The 22088-nt window shown below is 32.8% G+C and overlaps 4 protein-coding genes across 8 annotated transcripts; 2 read left to right on the top strand and 2 right to left on the bottom strand.

The window, feature by feature from the left end:
* Nucleotides 1-1000: 1000 nt before the first annotated feature.
* Nucleotides 1001-5472, top strand: LOC778089 (protein REVEILLE 7). 4 transcript variants are annotated; one of them, XM_003548266.4, is made up of 7 exons: nucleotides 1001-1186; nucleotides 1456-1551; nucleotides 2979-3101; nucleotides 3222-3333; nucleotides 3424-3485; nucleotides 3700-4125; nucleotides 4236-5472. In XM_003548266.4, exons 2-7 carry the CDS (start codon nucleotides 1540-1542, stop codon nucleotides 4932-4934), a joined length of 1434 nt encoding a protein of 477 aa, XP_003548314.1. In that variant the 5' UTR covers nucleotides 1001-1186; nucleotides 1456-1539; the 3' UTR covers nucleotides 4935-5472. The 4 variants fall into 4 exon arrangements, with proteins under 4 accessions (XP_003548314.1, XP_040866604.1, XP_040866603.1 ...); XM_014768946.3 differs by having other exon boundaries at nucleotides 1029-1186; nucleotides 1485-1551; XM_041010670.1 differs by having other exon boundaries at nucleotides 1026-1186; nucleotides 1485-1551; nucleotides 2979-3333.
* Nucleotides 5473-5949: 477 nt separating this feature from the next.
* LOC100305561 (RNA recognition motif-containing protein) lies at nucleotides 5950-9080 on the bottom strand. Its single transcript, NM_001250179.2, has 4 exons — nucleotides 8786-9080; nucleotides 7644-7712; nucleotides 7402-7508; nucleotides 5950-6317 (listed from the first exon to the last, which is right to left on the bottom strand). Exons 1-4 carry the CDS (start codon nucleotides 9063-9065, stop codon nucleotides 6231-6233), a joined length of 543 nt encoding a protein of 180 aa, NP_001237108.1. The 5' UTR covers nucleotides 9066-9080; the 3' UTR covers nucleotides 5950-6230.
* A 1801-nt stretch (nucleotides 9081-10881) lies between these two features.
* On the top strand, nucleotides 10882-15010 carry LOC100779281 (uncharacterized). The gene is made up of 7 exons (XM_003548264.5): nucleotides 10882-11331; nucleotides 11467-11565; nucleotides 11688-12018; nucleotides 12586-12720; nucleotides 12945-13030; nucleotides 14568-14673; nucleotides 14764-15010. The coding sequence occupies exons 1-7, from the start codon at nucleotides 11060-11062 to the stop codon at nucleotides 14839-14841; spliced, it is 1107 nt and encodes a 368-aa protein (XP_003548312.1). The 5' UTR covers nucleotides 10882-11059; the 3' UTR covers nucleotides 14842-15010.
* Nucleotides 15011-18074: 3064 nt separating this feature from the next.
* LOC100784495 (NAC domain-containing protein 86) lies at nucleotides 18075-21796 on the bottom strand. Of its 2 annotated transcripts, none has more exons than XM_041010668.1 (3): nucleotides 21443-21796; nucleotides 20714-20991; nucleotides 18075-18533 (listed from the first exon to the last, which is right to left on the bottom strand). In XM_041010668.1, the coding sequence occupies exons 1-3, from the start codon at nucleotides 21678-21680 to the stop codon at nucleotides 18309-18311; spliced, it is 741 nt and encodes a 246-aa protein (XP_040866602.1). In that variant the 5' UTR covers nucleotides 21681-21796; the 3' UTR covers nucleotides 18075-18308. The 2 variants fall into 2 exon arrangements, with proteins under 2 accessions (XP_040866602.1, XP_003549188.2); XM_003549140.5 differs by having other exon boundaries at nucleotides 18075-18675; nucleotides 21443-21788.
* Nucleotides 21797-22088: the final 292 nt, after the last annotated feature.

The following is a 22088-nucleotide window of genomic DNA, read 5'->3' as shown; positions in this document are numbered from 1 at the left end:
TTGTCAATTACTAGTACTATATTTATTCTTATTTATTTATTTACTAAACAATTTTACGAACATCGTAAAAGCTGATTTTTTGAAAAAGTAATTGTTTGAAAAAGTCATTTCATAATAACAATTTTAGTCTTTAAGTGTCTACATGATGGCATAGATATATAAATTTTTAATAACAGTTTTTAATCTACTTCTAATTATTAGTTAATTTTCTTTCTTATTGAACAATTTAAAAATCATCTTACTTTTTACTCTTTTTCCTTCCCTTCTTCTTTCTTTTTTTCTTCTTCTATTTTTTCCTAAATCAAACAAAGTAACAAACCATAAAAGTCTTCTATATCAATAATAAGGCTTCTTGTCAATTGCTATATTTATTATTATTATTATTATTATTTATTTACTAAATATTTTTACAAACATTGTAAAAACTGATTTTTTTTAGATTCAAAAGTACTAACAATTTGTAAGAGTCATTTTCATAATTCTAAATTTTTTAACACTTAAGTATCTAATGCCATAGATAAAATTCGTCAAAATTCTTAGTTAACTTTTTAATTATTATTATTATTATTATACTATGAAACCCTAGCTAGGTCTAAGACTGAGATTCACATGCTAGAAAGGCGCGTGGGAGAAAAATAATCCAAAATGGCAATAAGTCAAAAAAGGCACACTAAAAAACAAGCAAAAAAAAATATCTTAATATAATAAAAATCTTCTCAATTATCTTCTCAGCACTCACGCCTTCCACAATCAAATCTGCAGCACCACATTTTCCACCAAATGTTTTTTTTTTCTTTTTCGCAACCAAAAAATAAAAAATTAAATACCAGACATCACAAGCACTCGCCACGTGTCTTTGGGCCCGGACCCTTCTCAGCCACAAAACCTTTGTGCCTTCTCGAATCCTCCAAGGAATTTTCTTTTCCATTTATTTTTTCTTCCAAAATGTTTTCCTTATCTGACGTGTCACTCTCTCCTTTTTTCCCCTTTTCTAATTTTTTATTTTTATTTTCCTAATTTATAATCTCTCTCCTTCTCCCCCCACCCCTCTTCTCTGCTCACACCTTCTTCAGTTGTTCTCTTCCAGTTGCCTTCATTTTCTCGGAAAATTCTTCTTTTCCGAGAAATTTCGCGTTTTTACTGTTGAATCGATAATTCACAAATCGGGGGTGTCTGAAATTCAAAGGTATTCATTGTTCTCTATTTTGTGCGTGTGTTTTTTTTTTTGGAACAAGAACAAACATAGTTTGGATTCAGTTCTTCATATGTTTTTTTACATTAATAAATGATTGATCTGATTTGTGCATTGGTTGTTGAAGTTCTATTTAAAGAAATAATTTGAGGTGGTTATTTTAAAGTATCTTGTATAGGGATTATGAGCAATGTTATGTGATTTTTTTATTTGGCAAAAAAAATTCACTTTTTTTTTTTTTGGTGTGGTTTGATTGCTGACAGCTGTTGTTGTTGTTGGCTGCTGGGGTTAGTCTCTGTGGAGGTTTGGGTGTTTTCTGAGGCAGAGCCGATTCTCATTTTGCTCCAATGGAGATGCAGGTATAATCAGGAACACTCCAAGCTGCCACTTTTTTTTAGAACACCCTTTGAATTTTTTTTTCTTATTTTTGCACTTATTGGAGAGTTTAATGATTAGAAACATGGAACTGAGGTTGGGGTTGTTTCTGTTTTCTTTTATTTGTGTTGAAGTTGTGGCTCATGTTGGATGTCGTATGAAAAATGGATTGGAAGATTCTTAGATTTGTTCAATCCTTAATCTCTTAAAAGAATTAATTGAAATGGTGTTTAAGTGGTAGCTTTATCAGCATCTAAGTTGCTACACCATTATGATTGTGTAAACTTTAAAGTGCTTTTCTTTTCCAATTTCCAGTTTATTGGTTTCTAATTTAAGATTACTGCTTAATTCAATGTTTGATCTTGTCATCATAATTCAAAATTCTAGTACTTCTTTGAGATTTTATTCTTATGAGGGAAAAGGTAGATGAATTTCATCAGTGGCTTCTAAATATATAGGGGACTTATGAAGCATGGCTACATGATTTGGTAATTGGGTACTTGTTAAAAGAACAATGGATTCATGACATGGATATGACTCTAATTAATGTAGGTGTAGTTTGGGTTATGGTTAGGTTTGTCTTATGTACTAACTAGATCATTTTTTCTAAACGAAGGATAAGATTCCCCCCCGCATTTTGATCCGTTTGTCTGTTTCTGTTTCTCTATTCGATCAAATTCATTTGTCCTTGTGAATGTTTCACAACAGTTTACAAATCTTTTATTCTATTTGTTGGTTTATGTGATTTAAAAAGTGTATTAATGGACCTGTACTTTTAATATTTGAACGTTATCGCATCCAGAGAACCTTGACGTCATGAAAAATCGTAGATAAATGTGGTCAATGTAGCTGCAATCACAGTTTCGAATCTAAATTTAAAACCTTACATGTCAGCCTGTCGGGTACTGAAGTCATACCCATATCCATGCAACGTGGTAGAGAACTTCAACTCATCCTTTCCCCCTTAGTAGCTTTGGATGGGGATTACGTAGAAGGAACCATGTCAGCATCAGCTGATTATTTTTCATATATGACATTATTGATAGTGTTCTTCCTATAGAATATAAATGTATATTTGCTTTGGGTTGAGTGTAGTTGCATTGGTTAGCTTGTGTATTTGAAAGAGATGACAACTAAACTCTTGTAGACTCTATATAATATGCTGCTGCTTGGTTGGAAGCAGGTCTCAATCATCTTACGTTCACTCTTCTGGAGACTTTTCTCCTCTTTTAATAGGAAAAAAGAGAATTTCAATATGAATTCATCCAGTGACTTTATTTCTTAAAAGGAACTGAAATATATTCTAGTGAGCATCATTTTCTTTCATGATGAAATTATCATTCTCTTTTTCTTTTATTTCCATTTTTTCATTGGAGGAAAGTTATGAATTCATCTGCTCTATTGAATGTAGGACCAAATAGAAAGCACAAGATCAACCATATTTGGCTCAGCTAGTAACATCCATTCCAATGGTGAAAAGCAATCCGAAAATGTTGCTCATATACCTTCTGTTGGAAACAACCAAACTCCCAAGGTTGCTTTACTTCACAAATTAAAATATTCTTTCCCTTTTCATGGAGAAATATGGCTGAAAAACTACCTTTATGTTGCACTTTTATTTTTGATTCCTGAAACTTCTTTCAATTCCCACCAGGTGAGGAAACCATATACCATTACTAAACAAAGGGAGAAGTGGACTGAGGAAGAGCATCAAAAGTTCCTTGAAGCTTTGAAATTGTATGGTCGTGGCTGGCGCCAAATTGAAGGTAAACTTTTTGGCCTGATTTATTCATCTGAAACAAATGACTTTTTCATTTGCATTCAAGTCAGATGAAACTCATTTTCTCTTCATGCAGAGCATATAGGTACCAAAAATGCTGTTCAGATTCGAAGCCATGCTCAAAAGTTTTTCTCTAAGGTTATTATTATTTTTTATTTTAAATTTCAGTAGATTATTTTCACCGGTAACATGGAGGCCATTAACATAGAATTGGATTTTGATTGTTCCACAGACCTTTACCTACTATAAATAACTCGAAAGGATTTTGATCATTTTCAATTTAATAGCATTAAAGTTAGAGAGTTTGTTCACTTCTGTGTTCTCACACATCACTCACTTTACTTGGTTTCAGGTTGTGAGGGAATCTGAGGGCAGCGCTGAGAGTTCTATACAACCAATTAACATACCTCCTCCTCGGCCTAAGAGGAAACCCCTGCATCCATATCCCCGTAAATCAGTTAACTCTTTCAAAGGACACTGCATACCAAATGAAACAGAAATATCTCCATCTACAAACCTGTTAGTTGCAGAGAAAGACACCCCATCTCCAACCTCGGTGCTATCTACGGTTGGTTCGGAAGCATTTGGGTCTCAATTTTCAGAGCAGACTAACAGATGCCTTTCACCAAACTCTTGCACCACTGATATTCACTCAGTCAGCTTATCACCTGCTGAAAAGGAAAATGATTGCATGACATCCAAAGCATCCGAGGAGGAAGAGAAAGCATCACCAGCTTCACTTCCTTTATCCACTGTTTCTAACCCAAACATGTGCATGGTATGATAAGCTTCATGATACTCTATGATTTAGCTTCTGAAATAAATTGATAATAGAACTCTATTGTGGTTAAGGTTTTTCTGATTTTCAAATTCTATGTGTTACTGCAGAAGCCTGAGTTTAGTTCCAAGGACACTTTCATAGAAGATGCTGCCAATATGCCACAAACCACTAGTATTAAGCTTTTTGGAAGAACGGTCTCTATGGTAGGTAATCAGAAGTCACTGAACATAGATGATGATGATGGTAAGCCAATAACTGTGAAGTCTGATGAAGTAGATGATGTTGAGAATGAGAAGCTTGGCCAATCAGGAGAATCCAAGCAAGTAGATACACAATTATCACTTGGTGTGGTTAGTGGTAACTGGATTATAACACCTGATGCTGATGGAGCTAATACAACCAGCATAGAGCCCCCAAAGGAGAACCTATGCTTCAGTGAATGTGCACCTGATGCATCTTTTCCGCAGTGGAGTTTGTACCAAGGCCTTCCACCTTTCTACCTGAGGCCATGCAATCAGGTCCTAAATCCCTTGCCTCTTAGGCCCTCTTTGAAAGTAAGAACAAGAGAGGAGGAGAGTTGTTGCACTGGTTCCAACACTGAATCAGTTTGTGACATGGAAAACCAAGGCAAGAACTCAGATGCTGTTGATTCTAAGTGTCAAAAATATCACAAGGAAGGAGCTGCACCCCAGAAGCGTGCAAGGGGGTTTGTACCATATAAAAGATGTTTATCTGAAAGAGATGGAAATTCTTTAATTGTTGATATGGAAGAGAGGGAGGGGCAACGAGCTCGTGTGTGCTCATAGCCTTACATTCCATTTTTACATGATTCATAATCATGGTGTTAATCAGAGAAAAAACTGAGAAATAAGGACCTGATTTAGGTAGTTGTGATCTAATTGTCTAATTGACAAGCATCTGATTTCCAATTCTTTTTTCCCATATTTTCTTTCTTTCTCCTGAAAACACTTCATGTCCAATAATTCAAGCGGGGGCTTGTGGCATTGTTTGTTCTGGCTCGTATCATGTTACAGTTACTTTAACCAAATAGAGACATATAGCAGCAAGTCTGTCATTACTGTTTTATTTCTACTCTTGGCTTCTGTGTGTCTTTTTAGTTGTATGATTGCATCAGTGATGGGGGTGTTCTAGGGAAGCGAGGACAAGCACAGCATGTCACTAGACATCATATATGTCATAACAATTGGCTCTGGAAAACAAATGATGTCAATGAATTAAAGCTTAAAGAGTGCCATGTGGTGATGACTACCTTACCAATTTGTATATCTGGATTTTCTTTCTGTATCATATTTTTAATAATAGATTTTAAACATTGTTTCTTCATTGTTGAATTTTCAGTGTTTGTGCAATTGTGCTTGTTCCCTATCCTTTAAGCTGATTATGGGAGTGGAATCTTAAGCATTTTTTGCTCAATGTTTGGTCTCAATAGTTACGCAATTCACTTCTATACAATGTTTCCCAATAATGATTTGATAGGAGATATAAATTTGATCTAGTGACAAAGGGACAAGGAAAGGAATGAATGGCTGCAAATTCAAATTCTTTCGCTAACAAAAACAAACTAATAATACTAACAATTAACATTTCATCATAAAAAAATTGATCATAAAAAATTTGATAGAAGAAAGTTATATCTCTTAATTCAGTACTGTATTTTGGTCAAGTGTTAAGACAATACTTCAAACACAAGCAACTTGTCCTATAACTTCATCATACGGTATACATTTAAGATTAAAATTCATTAGTAATCAATTTAAGGCAAGTCAGCAACAAAATTCTGATTTCTGATAACAACTACTTCAAGAAACGCCATTGACATTTGTAACATTGTCAACGAGTACATTATGCACAAATGGCATAAATTTGGCAATATATTGCAGAAATGGCCGTGGTGCTTAAAAGAGTTTTCATTGCTGAATCCTAAGAGTGTCAGTGGGGTGGAAAATAAGGGAGGCAAAAAACTTTAATCAAGTAGGGGTCTTTTATAAAATGTCAAGTACAATGCTGCAATGATTCTTCCTATTGCACACCAAGAATCCAAGATGAACATATGGCTACTGTATCCTTTGATTGGATCTTCATTACAATCTAGTGTCTTCCTGTTTCCTTGGCGCTAACTCTGATCTCGGTTTGGCAACTTCCACAAATATGACCCTTCCATCCAAGAACTGAAAAAGTGGTTTCTTTCTTGTCAGTATTCCAGCAAAGCAAGACTTTCTTTAGTAAATTAAAGATAGCAATCAGGGAAAGAAAAAAAAGGATTCAACAAGTAGAAAGTTAAGTTGGGATTGCATTGAAAATCACAGTGAAGTGCATTGTTATTGTTACACTTCCCAATAAAAAAACTTTCTACATCTGATTCTATAAAGAATAGACATTCAAATTTTAAGCCTTGCAACATAAAAGACATTAAAACAATTTAAACCCTCAGTCATAGGGAGCAAATAGTTCCAGATCACGTTTAAGGGATTAAAATAAATTGTCTTCTAGACATCTAGTGATCCTTTGACAGTTCACAGTGAATAGTATCTTGAGTATTGACTGCATCAAATTTTACCGTTTCACAATTGAACAATAAGAGATGCTTTAGAAATATTGGATTCATCTCACTCAATTTCATGAATAATTCTTCAACATATTTTGAGTCGTTTAGAAAGTTCAATTTAGTTTCTTGATTAGTTTTCAACATACAAAATGAAACCATAATTATATTCTTATTCATTCCCTTTAAAAATCTTAAAAATCCACCCTTGTAACCAAGGTAAGCCTTGGGATAGCCATTGCCCATTATAAAATTTAGTCAATGAAGAAATATATAGAAACCAAGTACAATTCCAACAGTGTCAATCAACCTAATGGCATGCTAACGATATAAAATTCAATGCAACGATTTCGTATAAACTCTATCTGTAAAATAAGTGCTTTTATTTGCTTGTGTATTATCCTGTGTTTTTGTGCATACAGGAGTCAGCTTATTAGAATTTAGAATACTATCCATAGGTGATTATGTGCACTTTGTGTAGTGCATATATGCATGTTGAAATGTAATTACAAATAGGAAAGTTAAGCAGAGGATGCCTTGTTAGCACTTAGCAAATGCTACAAATTACTCTCTAAATTACTTAAAGTTAGCAAACCAAAGGAAGTTGCAAAAAACTCGAACTCTCCAAATTACTCTCCTGGATAAGATAAACTTCCATTTATGCATCTGAGATTTCAAAATAACACCGTAGGAAACAACCAAAATCATACCTTTCCATGCATTCCCTCAATAGCCTTCTGCGACTCTTCTTCAGTTGCATAACGAAGAAAAGCAAACCCTCTTGGTCTATTAGCAATTCTATCCATCACCAGCTTGACTGTTATAAGTTAAGCAAATAAGTATAGAGTGTAATTGATTAGAACTGGCACATGGCTAACAGATACTGAACCCTAAATTGTAGTCAAATAGCATAATTGACAAAGAGGAAAACATCAGTATTTTCCATTCCTACCTTCCACAAGTTGACCAAAATTCTTAAATGCATTTCGCAAACTCTCTTCAGTGGTACGAAATGATAGCCCTGAAAAAACAAGAAATAACATTTATAAAGTTATTATTCAGAAATATACATATACACAATCAAATATCAAATACCAAAGATATTCACAACAAATTGCAAGGATTCGTCCTAAAAATATATTCACAATAAAATAATGAATACAATCTGTAGACTGTAGCAAAATATGGCAAATGGCAATTGAATCAAAAGCAATCACAGGTGGTGTATGAGTGACATCAAGGTTCATTACTGATGAAATTTACATCATTCGCAATGAAAGGTTTTGAAAATGCCTTATTTTATGAAGTTGGTTGCTCAATGAAAAAATACATTTTTGCTAGACAGTAAATGCATTAAGAAAATAAATAATGATAACTTAACACCGACCCAAAGAGGTTAACAGTTGAAACAAAAAAAATATGATCGTAATCTTGTAGAATCTCAAATTTCATATAAATTCTCTCATAACATTATTTCTCTTTCTGAATCCTTATGAGTTGAAAAAAATTAAGAGATGATATGATGTTAAACACCTAACAGAATCTAGAGATACCGGTCACCTTCCCACCATTACATTAAATTCTTCAGCATAAAAAAACATTTAGCAGTGCAAAATTCCCACAACTGAATTATGCTCAAAATCAAATCCACAACAATCCTAACAAAAATACTAGCCTTTCACTACTCTTCTTCATACCAAAACCATAACATTATCCCTTTCCTCCTAACCTCAGTTACCAGTTAAACATGGCACCGCCATTTCAATCACTAGAGACAAACATTCTTCATACCAAAACCATAACATTATCCCTTCCTTTTTCTCCCATGTAAAACCATCTTTTTCAAAGAAATAACGAAACCATCCTCCACAATCAAACTAGCCCTCATTCTAAAAGTAAATGAAAACCCTTTTTTTTTAATCTCAATTTCCCATTTGTAATAGCAAACAAAACTATTATCAACACCGGCACCCAACTGGGACGAGACCCACAAGAGGAAAAAGAAAAAAAAGCTGAAACCTTTCTCAATCGTAGGCAAATTCGGATAAGAAAAACGAAAAGGGTAACAACAACAGAAGAGTAAGAGTAGCTAACCACTGACATAAAGCTTAGTTTGAGGAGAAGGAAAAGAGGGTTTAGCAGTGGAAGATGAGGTTGAGGATTCAGGAGGGAGACACGCCAACACAGAGCAACTAGCTTTGTTTCTGAGGATTGACGAGGAAGAAGGGAATGAGGTTGTTCTGTTTTTGGTTTGGAAGCAATTCAGATGAAGTGTGTGTCTTTGGCTCTTGAAAGTGAGAGCATTGTTTGTTATGGGAAATGGAGGCAGAGAAACAGGAGCTACCTTAAGAACAACAACGACGTTGTTAGCCATTGCAAATGTTTCCTCGGCACTGTCAAACAAACGTTCAAGTTTATATGGGCTGGACTCGACCGGACCGGACCGGACCGGACCGGGTTTTTGCTTTACACCCAGAACCAGAAATTTGGAGGGCTCATTACGTGCTGACTGCTGAGTTTATGACGTTTATCAACAATATTTTTAAAAGGGATTTAATATTCTAAAATGTGGTTGAACCTGTAGGATTTAAATTCATCATTATTATTATTATTATTATTATTATTATTATTATTATTATATTTTAAGTTTTCACAAAAAAATAAAAAAATTAAGATATAAAAATTGAAAATTCTTATAAATGACTACTTATAAGATAAAAAAGTTAATAATGAGTAATAAAATAATTTATATTTATGCGTAATATATATTTATTTAATTATTTTTCTTTAATAAAAAAATGTTTTTTTGGATTAAAAACAAATATAAATTCAAACTAGTTTTATGCATAATTTTCACTCATCTTAGGTTTGTTTGAATGATCCTTAATCGTTATGATAAGAGATGATTTTTGAAATTAATGGACTGACTACTAAACTATTCCAGGTGAGATTAGTTAATTTGATTTTTAAAAAAAGTTATTTATAACTCATCTTATGCCTTTAGGTAAGATTTCTTTACTTGATGTTATGTTATGAGAGAAGGTAATCAAGTTGTTAATCACTTGCCTAGCTATGGTTTATCCTCTTTGATGGGGCCAAATTAGGGTCTTTGATTTTGTACCTTACTTTATATTTACCGTTGTTCTTGCATATTGTTTTTCCTTCTATTACACCGGAAAAAAAGATAACAGGTTTTTTTTTTTTTTAACATAAATCTTTAGATAAGAGATACAACTATTTCAAGAGATATATGTCTTATCCCTTTTAGCAAGAGATACAACTTTTCAAAAAGACATCACAAATATTTTTATGAAAGAATACATACTTTTGTGAAGTGTTATTAATTTTTATGAAAGACATCACAAGAGATACATATTTTTATCAATTCGATCATACTTAGGGACCACGCTGACATTCAGCGTTAGGGGACGATTACGTAAACATAAAATGTTCTACAAAAATATATACACACAAATTGTTATATAAAAATATAATGTTTCAAAATATTAATGATACGAATTATCTACAAAATCATGAAACGTCTTTTTTTGCATATCATGAAACTCCTATATAATTGAATCTATACTAAACTTTTTAGTAATTTATTTTTCAACGAATAAGAAGAGATAATTATTCAAAAAACTCATCTTTCATCTTGTTGTGAAGTGTAATCTTACCTATATTCATAACTAGAAACAATCGTTCTATAGTGACTGTAATAACACGTAATATAAGAGTAAGGATAATCATCCTATATATAAGAGGATAATTTTTTTAATAAGATAAAGATGATTCTGTTGTACAGAAAAAGCATAAGATATTTTTTAAGAGATATTCTCTATAAAATTTTAGGAGAATAAAATTATATATCATTATCTAAGTATAAAAATATATGATTTGAGATTAAGTCACATAAGATATATTTTAAATAGATTTGACTAATTCAATTTTTTTTATTTTATTATTTAGATTTATCTAATTATTATCTAATATGTAATTTATTTTCCTGTAAAAAACAAAGTAATTTATTTATTTTTTGACATGAACAAGTAATTTATTAAATCATAAATAACTGTCCTTATCTCTTTGTTATTTTTAAGTGCCGTCTCTGAATACCTAACCGATTCTATCTGATCACAACTTGCGTAAATATATATACTACCCATTGCACACAATCCTAGCCATAAAAAATACCCCAATTTTATTATTCACAAAATTTCAAAAACTAAAATTAAACAAGAACCATTGGATACTGGATAGAGAAACTTCACCTTGTGCAGTTACTCCCAAACTGCACAAGATCCTCTTCCCAAACAAAGCCTAGGAATTTGTGCCGTCCCAGTAAATGTTAATAACCATGACTCATGAATGAATCATGTCATAATCCAACAGAACAGAACTAGTACCATGTTGCTGTCACAAGCCAAACTGCACAACAACAACAACATCTCCAATGCCATTAACATGATTATGAAGAAGAAGGGTAATAACAATAACAACAATCATTGTTCACCTGCTATACTTTATCACTACCCTTGCCCTGATGGTGCTTTTGCTGCCCTTGCTGCACACCTTTACTTTAAGGCCACTTCATCATTCTCTCCTCTTTTCTTTCCCAACACTGTCTTCAACCCCCTCAGGTTTTTGCTTCATTCAGCATCTTCTTTTTGTACCCTTCATTCTGGTTGCAATCATTGCTATGCTATATGTTCTATTGCTATGGTTTTTGATTCATATATGTATTTTTTCTTCTTCTTTTGGGTTGCAATTTTCAGTGCTGAAGATCTTCCTCTGAATGAAATTGGTGATCTTTATCTCTTAGATTTTGTGGGGCCCGATGGTTTTGTTCAGGAAATCTCCACCAAAGTTCCAAGGTGCTTGCTTTCATTACTTCTGTTTTCCTATTCCAAGATGCATTTTTGAAACTTTTTATTTTTCTTGGAAGTATTATAGGATTGAGTTATCTTTGTTTGTGTTGTATTCTTGGGGGGTGTAGGGTGATTGTTTTGGACCATCACAAAACTGCTCTTGAGAGGCTAGGCAATGAGGCTTCACTTGGTGAGAATGTGGTTAAGGTTATTGACATGGAGAGGAGTGGGGCTACTATTGCTTTTGATTACTTCAAAGATAAGATTTTTAGTCCTGATGTTGCGGTTAAGCACCCCTCAATTCTCGAAGAATTCGAGCGTGTCAGGAAACTTTTTCTGTATATTGAAGATGGGGACCTTTGGAGGTGGAGACTCCCGAACAGCAAAGCTTTTAGAAGCGGTTTGAAGGATTTGGATATTGAATTTGATGCCAGGAAAAACCCTTCCTTGTTTGATCAGGTAATTGCATGCTCTCTTTGCCTTACAGTGTTTTTCCAACCTTTCTGCTTTATATTAGAATTTGATTGGAATACTCTAGCAATGTGAAGGTTTTTTACTTTTTCATTCAATCATGGATTGTCATATAATTTTAAATATTTTACTTTTGTAATAATTTCATTAAAACTCATGTTTATGATAAATTGGTTGAGAGTGTCAAAATCTTATGCTAACAGTGTATCAAAATTAAACTCTTGTTATTATCATTATTAATATTATTTGAGTTTGTGTTACTGGTGTCTAATTGAACATGCACATTTATAAATGATAAGTTGCTTGAAGATGTTTTGCTCCCTTGTTTTCTGCTTTAAATTTGTCTATGATGATTCTACTTTATGTACAGTAGTTGGCATAAATTTCCCCTGCCTCAGTAGGAGAGATAGTTCTTTGCTTTTACACTTAAAATGTGGCTGGGATAAGTGAATGCAGGATAGGTTCCACCAAGATAATGAGATGAGCTTACATTGTTTTCCCTTGTGCATATAGTTGAAAACTTGAAATAATTGACAATCTTGTGAATTGTGGCAGTTGCTTTCACTAGACTTGGATAATATTATTAGTACAGGCACGGTGAGCTTATCGGACAAGCAAAAACTAATCGATGATTGTCTCAGAAAGTCATATGAAATTGCCCTTGGGAATGCTGAATTTGGTTATTGCCTGGTATGTTTGATTGTTCTTCCCTGTATTTCCTCTCCTCCTTCCTTTTATGCCTTGCTTTTGCAGTCAAATTTCTTGAAACCATCAATCTGCAATTTTGGTTACACATGTATCCGCTAATTTCTAATACATATGTTGAGTCTTTGTTGTGTTTTGTGAAACCTTATCTTGGTTAGAAGGAGAGAACAAATGAAAATCTTGTTATTTTCAACTATTTGTATTTGTAGGCTGTCAATGCGGATACTGCTCTTTCAGAGTTGAGAAGTGAATTGGGACATCAATTAGCTACTAAAAGCCAGAAAATGAATTTGAGGTTTGTTCGTTTTATTTTCTTGTCACTGTTAGTTAAGTTATATTGCTATTACTCTCCAACTGAGTTCTTGGAAAATCCCTTATTTAGTGATATATCCTAGTTTTAGTATTGCAGAGGTTGTGCAGTAGAAATTTAAAGCTTTTTATCTTTTCCCTTTTCTCCCTAAAAAAATTTATTGAAAAGCATTTTGAAGTGAGTGTTGGGATTCTGCATTGATTAATGATATGACCAAAATAGTGTATCTAAGGGACAACCCTCATCCTATGAGTAAACTTTTGAGGTTGAGTTAGGTTCAAATCCAAATGTTAGGATGAAGGGTGAGGATTGCCCCTTACATATGCATATACACTATTTTAGTCATATCACTAGCCATTGTGACACCTCCAATGACGAGGGCAAAGTGTTAATTTGATTGAGTTCAGTAATTAATTTATATGACTAGGTATGTTTTTCGTCCTTGGAATTAACTCTGTAACAGTGAAAGGATTTTCAAATTCTGAATGTGGGCTTTCCACAGGATGAAAACATGAGATCTTATGGAACTCTTTCCTTTATTATTAGGGTGTCCTGAGAATAAAAGGAAGATGAAGATGAGAGTGGAGGTGGGGAGAGAAATTAAAGTATCGAAATATATGCATATGCAGTAAAAACTCCAAATATCCACAATTCTGTAGTTTTAATGTTAGGCACTCCTATATGGGCAAGGGCAGAAGAGGGAATTGTGTAGGCTATGACAAACTTGCATAGGTGGAAGCAAGTGCTGTAAGCATTGTGGTAAAGTTAGAGGCTGCATGTAGTTTTGGGGTAGGCAATCATTTGGGTAGTTAGAGGCAAACATTGTGATTTGTTTATTTTCATTCTCAATTTCTATACTTTCAGCGTAGTGCATATTACGATTGTAATAAGATGATTTGTTCTTTGAATATTTTCTCTATTAATCCATAGTAAAATCAGTTCCTATCACATAATCACTGCCTAATTTGTTTTAGGTACAACATTCATTGGTTTGAACTTATAGTTTCGCATTGGGGGATGATTTAGTTGAAATCAGCTTGATAAATAGATTCCAAAGGCCCACGAATATATTCAGAATTTCTAAAGGAGCAGATAATTAAGACAGTATAGATTTACTTGTAGGATTTATAAGGGACTCTTGATGGAACTTAAACATGAATTTTCAGTCCATTCTATTATTCACTCAGTGGTTTAAAGCTTGTTTTACATGTTTATATATCTTGTGATCTTGCAAATGCATTGACCAAGAATCTACATAATCAATTTCTTGAAATTGTATACCATCTGACTGTGTTCTTAAACTCTGAATACAAGAAGCTAGTTATACAATGTGTGTAGAAAATTAAACCATGGAACTTATAACCGACATACAAAAGAAATAGGCTAAGATGATTGGAGTCCCTCAATTAGTGGAGAACCAAAACAAAATATCTGTAATATCTTCAGCAAATCATCCATTACAGCTTACACAAACAGAATTTAATGTTTTCTCAATGATTTCTGCATTTATTTTTACTTGTAGGGGTATTGGTGCTGTTGTTTATAATGTACCAGAGCTTGAAAATGATCAAAGGCTAAAAATAAGTCTGAGGAGTGTGGAGAATGAAGATACCACGCCTATCTCTCAGGTTGTTCCTTTATCAAATTGTGCTTATTGTATCTTCAATGTGACTCTTGTTAGTTATACTTGTACCTAATATCTTTTTCTCTTCCGTTAGGAATTTGGAGGTGGTGGACATCGAAATGCGAGCTCTTTTATGTTAACAGCGGATGAATTTGAAAAATGGAAGGTGTGATCCGATATTTGCACTTGACATGGGGAGATGAAGGAGTATACAAGATGTGTCGTGTGAAATGTTAGATAGTTCTATCAATTAGTGTATTATGCAACTCTCTTAACTATTTTTTGGGTATCCATGTAGTAGTTATTTATTCTATTATGTAATGCAAAATAATGTTTGAATAGTCCCTCCAATCATCTAGATATTTATTTGGATAATGTTAAGTCTTGTCCATGTAACATTGTAGCATTAGAAATCAATTGGTTTCGAAATTATTTGACTAAACACTGCGTCTAAAATCTTCCTCTTCTCTTCCTTGTTCTATTTTTGAAAAAATGCTGTTGCGATCATCAAGTTGAGACTTGTGCAGTCAAGAGATGAAGGCTCTCTTTCTTTCTTTCTTTCTTTGTGGAGCCGCACATAAAATCTGTAGTTAATTGAGATTGGAAGAACTAAGACGAGTTTGAACCCGTTGGATAAAGATGAGGTGTGAAGTTGATGGCCTATTCATAAAGATATGTAGTTACTAAGGTTTCATGTCAAGGTGATTCAAGTTGGATCTTGAGATGTGGATGGGTCTTGGGTGAGTTAGATCTTGATTAGGAGGTGGACTTATGAGATTTGAAATTAAATATGGGTTATGTGATGAAAAGAATAAAACCATTTTTAATGATTTTTCTTTTATAATGAAATTAAAAAATATAATAAATACTGAATAAATAAAATAAAGGAGAAGAAAGTTGGGATAATATTAGGTGTTAACACATACCATTTGAATTTTGTATGTATTTAGTACTGTATATTTTTTAGTATTAAAAGTAAGATTTATAAATATTAATTGTTTATGTAAAATATCTTGTTAGTCGTATAATATGCATGATTTTTGTTTTTATTTGATTATTCAAATAAAAAATTTAATTTTGATAACTAAATGCATGAATAAAAGTGTATTGAGTAAAGAACATTAAGATTTTAAAATTATAATATGCATTTAGATTTTTCCTACTTTAAAACATTTGATATCACTTATCAAAATATGAATATTTTTAATATGTTACTGAATTTAAAATAACAATTGCTTACAAATGAACAAATAAGTTAGTTTATGTGTCGTGTGTGTGTGTGTTTGAATACAAAATAAAATGAAATTTATGAAAGAATTCAATTGTTGTTACTTGTCATCATTACCATCGTGATCATGATTACCACCACCATCATGTCGTTGTAGTCACATTGTCATGATAGTTGTTACATCTGTTGTTATATCTGTCATCACTACCATGATTGTTATTGTTGTCGCCGTCATTACTTTCATTGTTATCATTATCATGGCTGATAACTATGATCATAATGGAAACAACGGTCATGGTGTTTAACACCACCATGTCGACAATAGTGATAATGACAACGATGATAACAACGATGATCATCATGATGACGACAACGTGGATCATGATGGATATATATATTCAGACATTTGATTTCATTTTAGAATAACCTTATAGGAAATTTATTCAATTTGTAATCAATAATTACTTTTTTATTTAGTAATTTTTTATTTAGTACATGTATATATCATTTCAAACCATTTTAGAACTTGAAGGAACTAAAAGAGATTAAAATGATACGGGTACTGAAAGGAATTAAAAAAAGATGTGTAGAGAGTAAAAAATGATGTTTTAAAGTATACAAACTAAAAAGGAAGTTCCTATAATTACAAGAACTAAATAAATAATTAAACCTTTAAATACCTATAGATGATTTGTATTTCCTCCTGAAATCTGTCAACAAATCTGTTTCATGGAATTAACTCTGTGACAGTAAAAGGATTATCAACACAATTCTGTTGTGTTATTGTTAGGCAGTTCTATATGGGTAAGGGAAAAGCAAGGGATTTATGTAAGCTATGACAAACTGTATACATGGCAACAAGTGTGGAAAGCATTGTGGCTAAGTTAAAGGTTGTGTGGGATACAAGGGAAAAGGGGAAATGAGATAGGTTGGTAATAATTTTTTCTGGTGGTTATTGCCACAATGCAGAGAAGTTTTCCTTTGATTTTTTTTTTCCATCCAAAATTTCTGTTTATTACCTTTGTAACAGATCACTGTCGACAGGAAATTCAGTTCCTTTCCTATCACATAATCACAGCCTATTTTGTTTTAAGTACAATATTCATTGCTTTGAACTAATAGTTTCTCATTGGAAAATGATTTAATTTAAAATCAGATTGATAAATAAATTTTAATTTTTTGAGGATAGATATCTTGAATTTCTAAAAGAGTAGTCAATTAAGAAAGTATAGAATTGCTTGCAGGATATTATAAGAGAATCTTACTGATGGAACCCAAACATGATGTTTCCAGTTCATTCTATTATTAACTTGGTGGTTCAAAACTTGTTTTACATGTTTATACATTTTGTGATCTTGAAATTGCATTTAGCAAAAATCTATATAATTAATTTCTTGAAATTGTATACCATCTTATTATATTCTTTAACTCTGAATATAAAATATAAGAATCTGTTCATACAATGTGTACAGAAAATTAAACCATGAAACTCAGCTCTGATGCAAAAGAAAAAGAATGAGGTGATCAAAGTGCCATAATTAGTGGAAAATCAAAACAAAATATTTGTTACATCTTCACCAAATTAGTCATTTATTACAGCTTATGCCAACAAAGTTCACTGTTTTCTCATTGATTAGTCATGTTTGCTGTACATTTATTTTTACTTTTAGGAGCACTGATTCTGTTGTGTATAAAGTACCAGAGCTTGAAAGTGCCAGATCTTTCGTTTTAATAGCTAATGAATTTGAATGGATGATGTGGTTAGATTTTTGCTTGTCATGGGGACAAGACGGAGTTTACATTTACACATGATGTTCTGTATGCTGCTCATTGCAAAGCTCTGTGAAAGGTTTTGATAGTTCTATTAGTTACGCTATTATGCAATTCTGTTAACTATGTATTGGATATCAACGTAGTTGTTCATTTAGTATGTAATTTAAAAAGCATGTTTGAGTAGTCTGACTGATCATCTAAAAATTTCATTGGATTAAAATTTTCTTAATGCTAGTTTTGTCCATGTAAATTGTAGCATTTAGAGATCAATCGGTTTCAAAATTACTTGACAAAACACTGTCTAAAATTTTGGTAAACAAGCTTAACATAGTTAATTATACATTTCACTGCCTTTCTTCAGTGCTAAAATTCCTTCTCCCAATGAAAAATTAACATGATGAAACTAATTAACACTTGAGTTGTGATTTATACTTATTCCACAAATAACACCCAGATCACCTCGAGATAGAGGTTAGTACAAAAATGTATAAAATCAATGCCATAATATGACCCTAATTAACAAGCCCACCAAACCAAAACAAACCAAACCATCCTCACCAATTAAGTATAATAATAATCAGAAAAACAAAAGTTAAATCTCTTAATAACAGTTATATGGCAAAGGTATAAATATTTTATTATATGATGAAATGTATATATTTATATTCATATCCAGCTCCCAAGTTATCCACCACCAATTTGGCCTGCCATTTGGTCTTGAAAATATTAGTTTGTAAATGTAACATGTGATACTTCTTCACCACCAACCATAGCTGCATTAGAAGAATACCATGCATCTTCTGTAATGAACTGCATCCAAGAATCATCTTTGTCCTCCTCTTCCAAGCATGATGATGATGCCCCTGGTATGTCAGGAGACATGGTTTCACACTCATTAGTAATGGTTTGGGAGCTCTCAATTAGTGATATACTACATTGTCCTTGCTCTTCAATATCAGAACAGATTCCATTTTTCTTGAACACACGGCACAATGCATAAGTATCCTGCAAGATAGTTTAACTAGTGTGAAAGGAACTTCATTTGGACTTTTGTTGGTGACACTTTTCTCTTTTGGGTTAATATAAACTAATGCAGCCTAAAGTAACACAGAGAATGACGACAGTATAGGATTTTCCTAGCTAGCAATTGCTTTTGGTCTTTTAGCCTACATTTGAAATGATCAATTAAAGCAGTGTAGTAAAAAATTGAGGCCTAAACGGATCTACACAATGTGGTATAGTTAAAACCATAAAAGGCAATATCTGAACAAGCTCGTGACATAAATATTCAAAGACTGCTAAATGTTTTGTCCATGTTTCTTATTAAGAATATATAATACTGCTGCTACTATATCCTAATCAAGTGGACACTTTTAGGTTACTAAAAGGGTGGAACATATTATTATGTTAATTTCATTGCTAAATCCCATGCTATAATCGCCATGTCCTGATTGGCACACATCCTGGCTTAGACATTTACTTGTAACGAATATTTGGTTGGTACAATTGACTGGTACCATCCCTCTCCTTTTTTTTTTAATTATTTGTAAAATTTCTGGGATATAGTATGGTACCTATTGGTATGTTTTGGTGTTTAGGAATAAAGTATAAAGTGACCGACACAAAATGAAAGTGATGGGAGAATTATAGCTGCTTTATGAGATGCACAAGCCTTGATGGCTTTTAGAATCTAATAATTCTATAAATCAGGAATAGGAAGGTTGAACAGATAATAATGACAATTGACAAAGACACCAATAACTAAAGAATTTTAATCAAGAAGGGATATGAATCATAAGGAGGATGGTACTTTTGTCTCATTACATTGCATTATATTATATTTTACATGCATTAAAATAAAGAAAGAACAAGGTGCAGTAGAACTTTGTCATTTTAGAGGTATTAGAGTAACACAAGTAAAGAATATGTCAGTCATACGTTTATAGAGTACCTACTATAAACAAGCATAAAGCAACATGAGAGAGAGAAGGAATAAAGCTCCTACAAAAGTTAAGGCTTTCCATGCACGCCATGCAATTTTCACGTTCTTCTACTCTCCAAAGATGTATAATGTCTCATGTACTTCATTTATTTCTACAGTTTCAAGTTTTATTCTCACTGTGTTTCTAGTGTGACTCTGATTTGATCATCATGGGAATATGGAACTAAAGCTTATCTATCTTTTTTTTCTCCTTCTTGTCTTTGTGTAAAAGAGGGGCTGAAAATAATCAATGAAAAATGCTTTTGTCACTCCCTTAAGCATCGAACTTCATGCTTTTTGGTTCAAATATGTGAAAAAAAGTGTGCATATTACACAAAAACAAAATAGAGTTCTGAAAGTAGGTAAAGGGTCAGGTGGGCACCAGAGGCTAGTTTTAAATACAGCAAAAACATTTACTTTTCTAAGATGTGACTTGTAAAAGCTAATTTGGAAGGTGTCATTAACTAATTCGATCGCCATACTCATTCTCCAAGGCCTCAAAATCATCTCTAGTTCTTAGCTTATTTCACTCCATTGATTGCAGTAAGTTAGAATCCAAAAGAATTTGAAGTGGATAACTATTGATTTCATAATAAAAGGAGTTTTGATTGCCTTGTGAATATGTACAACATGACATGACAAAGTAACTACACAAGTTGCATGATTGGCAATGCATTTTTTAAACTCAACTAGACTGACATCACTTGATTATGAAAATTGATGACAATTAATGAATTACAAGAGTAAATAATTGCCACAGGGTGACTGTTTATCTCTCCACACTGTTCTTTTGGTCTTCTTCTAATCACTTTTGATTGTGTAAGTAGGCATTAAGAGCTTTACTATAGTGCTATCATATATCTATTTGGAATAATGTTTTGTGGACACCAGATGCTAGTTTACATCATGTGAGGAAAAAAAAATAAAAAAGCAGAAGATGATACTATGATAAGTGATACGACGTGGCAGGAAGAAAGAAATGGAAAAATATGAGAAGTGTTTATATTGTTGAGATGTCCATGTATCATTGTTGATATATTAATATTGGTAGAAAATATATACCTGTAATCCAGTGGTGTCCTCACACTCTTTGTCATCAAGGCGATACTCATGCATTACCCAGTCAGTTCTGATCCCTTGAGGAGCTCTACCTCTATAGTACACCAAAGTCTTCTTCATGCCAATAGGTCTGCTTTGGCATGAAACTCTTCTGTCTTTCCCAGTGGACTTCCAGTAACCTGCCCGAGTTGCTCTATTTGTCCTATACCCATTCGGGTATTTCCTATCCCGGGGGCCGAAAAAATACCACTCTGGGTCTCTACTTGGCAAAAATGATTTCTCTAACCATGCAAAATTAAACAATCAAAAAAATGTTCCACCAAAATCTGCCAATTAGTCAAACAACTTTGCCTAATTGAAAATAATGTAGTTAATATATATAGTACATCAAAATAATAGTAATATATATGATGAAAACGAAAATAGTAAATAAAGCACATACATGGTCCACCAAAGATGTAGCTAGTTTGGTCCCATTTTGGGGGGCTAGAGTTTTTCCATATAGATTACCTATCCTAATGTGGCACTTAATATATTATAACTCCATAAATGGAAAACACAATTTCTAGCATGATATTGGAAAATGAAAATTATTCTGTTTGAATGTGTTTCTATGTGAGAGAAAAAAATGTGAATGTGCAAGCCAATATAGGTAAATAAATGGATGAATGACAAATATGAGAAACAAAGTATTTGGAAGAATTGAAGGGTTGTTAAAGGGAAGAAGAAAACCTGCTAATTCCCATGGTTCACATTTGTAGAGATCAACTTCAGGAATGATATCAAGTTCAATTTCTTGGCCATTGATCTTCCTCTTGAGATAATAGTTGACAAGCTCTTCATCGGTTGGATGGAACCTAAAGCCAGGTGGTAATCCAACCGGTGACATTTTTTTTTCTCTTCTTCCCTTCTTTCTTTTCTTATTGCAGCTTCTTCTAAAGAAAGTGTTTTCACTCATCACAACCATCATTGCTTATAAATAGACCTAAAGGAACCAAAGTTCCTTATCTTTGAGTTTTTTTCTCTCTCTTTCTTTTACAGATTTTACAGATTCTGGCATAACGTTTGATACAAGCCTTTTCCCTATCACTGATAATATATACTTCCTTGTATGTAGGTACTTCCATTTAAATCCTACAAATCCTCCATAATCCATTGCTTTCCTTAATATATATATACTTTAATTGATGGCCCTTTTTCTTTCTTTCGTGAGAATGTTTTGAGACAAAAGAAGGCTAGTCATTGGCCTATAGAGGGAGGGATCTTTAGAGTTCAAATATATACTAATTAATTAATGTATCTTGGTCAGCCAATCACTAATACAAGCAGACACAGCACACTTTTTAGAAGCAGAAGATAAGTTGATATATAATTTAAA

The sequence above is a fragment of the Glycine max genome, chromosome 16 (assembly GCF_000004515.6).
Source record: "Glycine max cultivar Williams 82 chromosome 16, Glycine_max_v4.0, whole genome shotgun sequence".
Taxonomy (NCBI): domain Eukaryota; kingdom Viridiplantae; phylum Streptophyta; class Magnoliopsida; order Fabales; family Fabaceae; genus Glycine; species Glycine max.
The sequence above is the reverse complement of the archived record's forward strand: the minus strand, read 5'-3'. Positions and strand labels throughout refer to the sequence as shown.